General features: G+C 48.4%; 1 protein-coding gene across 1 annotated transcript in view; it reads right to left on the reverse strand.

Moving 5' to 3' along the window:
* Positions 1-4031, reverse strand: part of LOC140385346 (proton-coupled zinc antiporter SLC30A8-like) — an 87955-nt gene extending 83924 nt beyond the window's left edge. The window contains exon 1 of the mRNA XM_072467413.1: positions 3856-4031. Within this exon, the coding sequence (XP_072323514.1) occupies positions 3856-3874 (19 nt within the window). The 5' untranslated portion in view covers positions 3875-4031. The remainder of the gene's footprint in view (positions 1-3855) is intronic.
* Positions 4032-6000: the final 1969 nt, after the last annotated feature.

Here is a 6000-nt window from a genome sequence, read left to right on the forward strand (position 1 = left end):
GCCACCAGACCCGCTGTGTTCAGCAACTTCTCCCTGTCTGCTCTGCCTCAGAGCCCCACTGTCCCTATTCCCTAGTTCTCCCTCAATGCTCTCACCTTTTGACCTATTGCTCCCGTGCCCACCCCCCTGCCATATTAGTTTAAACCCTCCCGTGTGACACTATCAAACCTCGCGGCCAGGATATTTATGCCTCTCCAGTTTAGATGCAATCCGTCCTTCCTATATAGGTCACACCTGCCCCGGAAGAGCTCCCAGTGGTCCAGATAACGAAAACCCTCCCTCCTACACCAGCTGTTTAGCCACGTGTTTAGCTGCTCTATCTTCCTATTTCTAGCCTCACTGGCACGTGGCACAGGGAGTAATCCCGAGATTACAACCCTAGAGGTCCTGTCTTTTAACTTTCTGCCTAGCTCCCTGAACTCCTGCTGCAGGACCTCATGCCCCTTCCTGCCTATGTCGTTAGTACCAATATGTACAACGATCTCTGCCTGTTTGCCCTCCCCCTTCGGAGACATCCTGGACCCTGGCACCAGGGAGACAACATACCATCCTGGAGTCTCTTTCACGTCCACAGAAGCGCCTATCTGTGCCCCTGACTATAGAGTCCCCTATTACTATTGCTCTTCTGCGCTTTGACCCTCCCTTCTGAACATCAGAGCCAGCCGTGGTGCCACTGCTCTGGCTGCTGCTGTTTTCCCCTGATAGGCTATCCCCCCCGACAGTATCCAAAGGGGTATACCTGTTCGAGAGGGGGACAACCACAGGGGATTCCTGCACTGACTGCCTGCCCTTTCTGGTGGTCACCCATTTCTCTGCCTGCACCTTGGGTGTGACCACATTTATATAACTGCGATCTATGACGCTTTCTGCCACCTGCATACTCCTAAGTGCATCCAATTGCTGCTCCAACCGAACCATGCGGTCTGTGAGGAGCTCCAGTTGGGTGCACTTTCTGCAGATGAAGCCATCCGGGACGCTGGAAGCCTCCCGAACCTGCCACATCTCACAGTCAGAGCACTGCACCCCTCTAACTGACATTGCGTCAATTAATTAAAATTAAAAGTTTTTTAAAAATGTATATATATATTTTTTTAAAGTTACTGTTAACTATCTGTTTCCTCGCACTAGATTTCTAATATAAATGCGAAAGCTAAATATAGTACTCTCCGATCTCTGGCTTAGATCCCCCTCTAAATTATAATTAAGTAATTATGTTTAATTAGTTACCAATGCTTAATTTTTTAAATTTAGTGTAGATTCCCAACCAGCCACTCAGGTCACAGCTTTTCTGTTTCCCCGACACACACAATTTGAAAAAGGTATCAAAGTAAAAATGAGTAAAAATCACTTACTTACCTTCCTACCTTCTGAGTGTCTTAGATGTTCTCAGGTTCTCTCCCTGACAGAGACTGCTCCTCCTCCTCCTAACGGCTCCCGAAGCTAGGCCGCGATCTTTTAAAATCTCCGCTCTGACTCGCAGGCCTTAGTCTTCCAAAGATAAAATCCAGCCTGGAGTCTTAGAGCCTGAGCAACCCTTCCTCCACTCCAAGAATACCTGGTAACAATGAGGGAGGCAGATGCTCGTGTACCCTCTTAAAGCTCTGCAAACTGTGACAGAAGTAATACAAGGATGCACTGGCAAGTGTAATAATAACAATAATCTTTATTATTGTCAAAAGTAGGCTTATATTAATAACACTGCAATGAAGTTACTGTGAAAAGCTCCTAGTTGCCACATTCCAGTGCCTGTTCAGGTACACAGATGGAGAATTCAGAATGTCCAATTCACCAAACAGCACGTCTTTCAGGACTTGTGGGAGGAAACCGGAGTACTCGGAGGAAACCCACGCAGACACAGGGAGGACGTGCAGACTCCGCACAGACAGTGACCCAAGCCGGTAATCGAACCTGGACCCTGGAGCTGTGAAGCAACTGTGCTAACCACTGTGCTACCAAGTGTGGTCCTTGAATAACTGCCAGGATTGTGGCCCAGATTTTTGACTCTCACTTTATTAGAATATAATTAAATATTCATATTATTATTAATGATTTCTTATTACTCAACTTTAGAGATAGCAGTAGGTGTCGTTAAATTATGTCAGCTAAATTTGGTAATATTCGCACATTAGGATTGGCTGAAGGGTTACCATTGAGAGTGTTGTTTAACCTGAAATTGCCTACAGTGGAGCCTCCAAGAGGAGTGAATCATTCTTTAAGTAGCAGAGGGTTGAACATCGGTGGGCCTTTGATCCTGGCATAACTGTTGCGATCAACCTGTTGTGGTCAACCCGTTTAGATACGCCACTGCTACCCCTGTTGGGGACCTGAAATGTTAATACTGGCCTTGACTTTTACAGTGTGGCTGGAAGGCAGTGTGGAAGTAGCAGGTGGTGCAACAGACAAGATCAGGGACATGGAGACCTTGATGATCTTAATTGCCGGACCTCTTTTAAATAGAACTTTCCAAAGTTCTATCCAACATTCAGTCAGATTGACTACCCGGCTTGTTGATGCAAGTGAAAATTCAGCACTAAGTGGCCTGTGGGAACAATCCTTGGGAGGTTAGTTAAGTGATCTTAGTACATCTGTCAGAATAATGAACACTGTCCTGAGCCTGATCTGTGCAGAACCAGGTCAACCAGGAATACTTCAGGGTGGAAAATGATGGTGAATGTTTCAATGGTCAATTGAAGTGAAGATAAAGCAACAATCTATTGACGGGAACGTTTTGGCTATTTTTAAGCTTGGAACCCAGGAAAGTCTCCTGGCACACAAGGAATCGAGTGACCGACAAAGCTTCAACACCTATCAGGGCCTCTTCTGGCTAGTCAGCTCCATCCGCCATGTTGCTGCTACTGGGATGTCGATAGCGTTGGACTACCCATGTTGAAGAAATCATGAAATCATTTTGAACATTAAGTTGGTCGCCATCAGGTATTAGCAGGCATATCATCTCGTACCTTGAAGTGGTATATCAGGAAGCATCATGGGATCATCCAGGTTTGGCCAAGTTGTGAATCAGTTTTTAAAGTGTTTGCAATAAAATATACAAGAATAAATGTAGTAGGGAGTATGACCTCCTGGCCAGACCAGAAGGCTGATGACTAGCCTATGAACCAGTCCATGATAAGCTGAAGGAATGTGACCTTCATGAAAAGATTTTAAAATGTTGATGATCTATGAGCTGTACCATAACAAACTGACTGCTTGTCCTCAAGAGTCATTTCATATTTGCGTTGAAACTCATTTGTAATTGCGGATGTAACAACTAGACATACAAGATAAGAACATTGAGAGTTAATGATGCGGTATCCCAAAAATGATATAAACAAATAGCTGTATAACTTTGAATTGTCTTTTAGCGGTTCTGTGAAAGCATTTCCCCTGTATGCATACTGTATGCTGAATAAACTGCTTCTGCTTGTTTTTAACCTACAGCTGACTCTGTGTCAAGTGTCTTTTAGATATTCCACAACACACTTAATAAATTTGTAATTACAGGCATACTGCACTGTAGAATTCCATCTTGTCTTTAAGTTAATAAATATTTTTTATTAATTGTTCACATAACAACCGGACTGTTTCTCACTGGGTTGTACACTTCCCCACATTGGAAAAAAAACACACGACTACAAACCAGCGTTCCAAGTTACCCTTCTGGGTTTTGGGGTATCCTCAGTGTGGTTCGTAACCCAGGAAAATGGAATTGAGGCCACAATCAGATGAACCATTATCCTATGGAATGGCAGAACAGGTTCTAGGGACCAACTGGCCTATTCCGGCTCCCATTTCCTTTTCAAAGTGCTTTAGAGCCAAAAATGTACACTTGAAGGGGAGGTGTTGAGAAGTACTCACCAACTAGCTCTCCAATCATGAATATTACACAGATGACCAAAGTTATCCACAGTCTCCTCTTGGCTTGATATTGCTCTATTTGCTTCTGTTCATGAGCCCTTTTATTGCAGTGGCAATGGAAGACCCCATTGGGTTCGCAGGCAGTCTCAGGTGGGATGTGTATCTCCAGTTCTAGATGTGGATGTTGGCTGGATGAGCTACGGAATGACACAGGCTGATAGCAGATTAGGGCCGGGTTTTCATTTGTCAGTTTATTTCTAACACGCGACCTCGCAGGTTCAACACAAGGACCAGAAACCAACCGCCAGGACTCGCCGGCGCTGTTAGGGCCAATGGTGCCTGTGGCCGGGGCTGTACGAAACGGGCGGCCGGCCAGGCCTCCGGGCGACAGGGCCTCATCAGCACCCAGCACTCGGAGATAGCTCAGCCCAGGGTGCGAACCAGGCTCCCCGCGACCCGGTGGCAGGGCGGGGTCAGCGGTGCCGGGGCCAATGGGGGCGGAGGTTTGTGAGAGGGGCCAATCAGGGGAGCTCAGCGTGAGGAGGCCAATCAGGGACGGATATAGTAGGAGGTGGGTAACCAATAGAGATGGGCCAGCGCGGGAGGGGTCAATCAGGGGAGGAACCAGTGAGGGGGGGGCCAATCAGGGGCGGGGCCAACAAGGGAGGGAGTCAATCAGGAGAGGAGCCAGTGAGGGCGGGGCCAATCGGGGGAGGAGCCAGTGAGGGATGGGCCAATCAGGAGAGGGGCCAGCAAGGGAGGGGCCAATCAGGGAATGGGCCAGCGAGGGAGGGGCCAATCAGGGGAAGAGGCCAGCAAGGGAGGGGGCCAATCGGAAAGGCCAACGAGGGAGAGGCCAATCAGGGGAGGGGCCAGCAAGGGAGGGGGCCAATCAGGGGAGGGGCCAATCAGGAGAGGGGCCAGCGAGGGAGGGGCCAACCAGGGGAGAAGCCAGTGAGGGAGGGGCCAATCAGGGGAGGAACCAGCGAGTGAAGGGGCCAATCAGGGGCAGAACCAATGAGGGAGTGGACTAATCAGGGACGTATGCACATACCGGGAGCTTACTGCAAACACATGATGTGGAGATGCCGGCGTTGGACTGGGGTGAGCACAGTACCAAGTCTTACAACACCAGGTTAAAGTCCAACAGGACTTCAATCAGGATTCACCTGAGGAAGGAGCAGCGCTCTGAAAGCTAGTGACATCGAAACAAACCTGTTGGACTTTAACCTGGTGTTGTAAGACTTTGTACTGTGCAAACACATAGACCAGGAGCTTTCTACGCATGCACAGGCAGGGAGCCTTCTGCACATGTATAGACCAGGAGCCTACTGCACATGTACAAACCGGGAGCCTTCTGCACATGTATAGACCAGGAGCCTACTGCAAATGTACAAACCGGGAACGGGCTGCATATGCACAGACTGGGAGCTTTCTGCACATTTACAGACCGGGAGCGGGCTGCACATTCACAGACCGGGAGCTTTCTGAAAACACACAGACCAGGAGCTTTCTACACATGCACAGGCAGGGAGCCTTCTGCACATGTACAGACCAGGAGCCTTCTGTTCATGTACAGACCGGGAAGGAACTTTCTGCACATTTACAGACCGGGAGCCGGCTGCACATGCACAGACCGGGAGTTTTCTGCAAACACACAGGAGCTTCCTACACATGCGCAGGCAGGGAGTCTTCTGCACATGTACAGACCCGGAGCCTTCTGCACATGTGCAAACCGGGAGTGGGCTGCATATGCACAGACTGGGAGCTTTCTGCACATTTACAGACCGGGAGCGGGCTGCACATTCACAGACCGGGAGTTTTCTGCAAATGTCATGATATTCAGGTAAACATCATAGCACATACATACTGATGGACAGACCAACGAACCAATCAACACACACACAACACCACAGGCAAGAGCATACACAGTACAAAACAAGGAACGCGACACTTCCTGAGCATTCCAGCAGGAGACAGCTCAGGGCACAGAGCTCATAGCAAGCCACTCAGTGAGGGATGCACCATGTGCTGAGTGCCACTACAAGATAGTATTAGGAATAGGTCCACAGATTCTAGGGTTATGGTCGAACCTCAGTCACCAGTTTACCACTGAAAATAAATGTCAGCAATAAAACTGAGTTG

Source organism: Scyliorhinus torazame, chromosome 11 (genome assembly GCF_047496885.1).
Source record: "Scyliorhinus torazame isolate Kashiwa2021f chromosome 11, sScyTor2.1, whole genome shotgun sequence".
Lineage (NCBI taxonomy): Eukaryota > Metazoa > Chordata > Chondrichthyes > Carcharhiniformes > Scyliorhinidae > Scyliorhinus > Scyliorhinus torazame.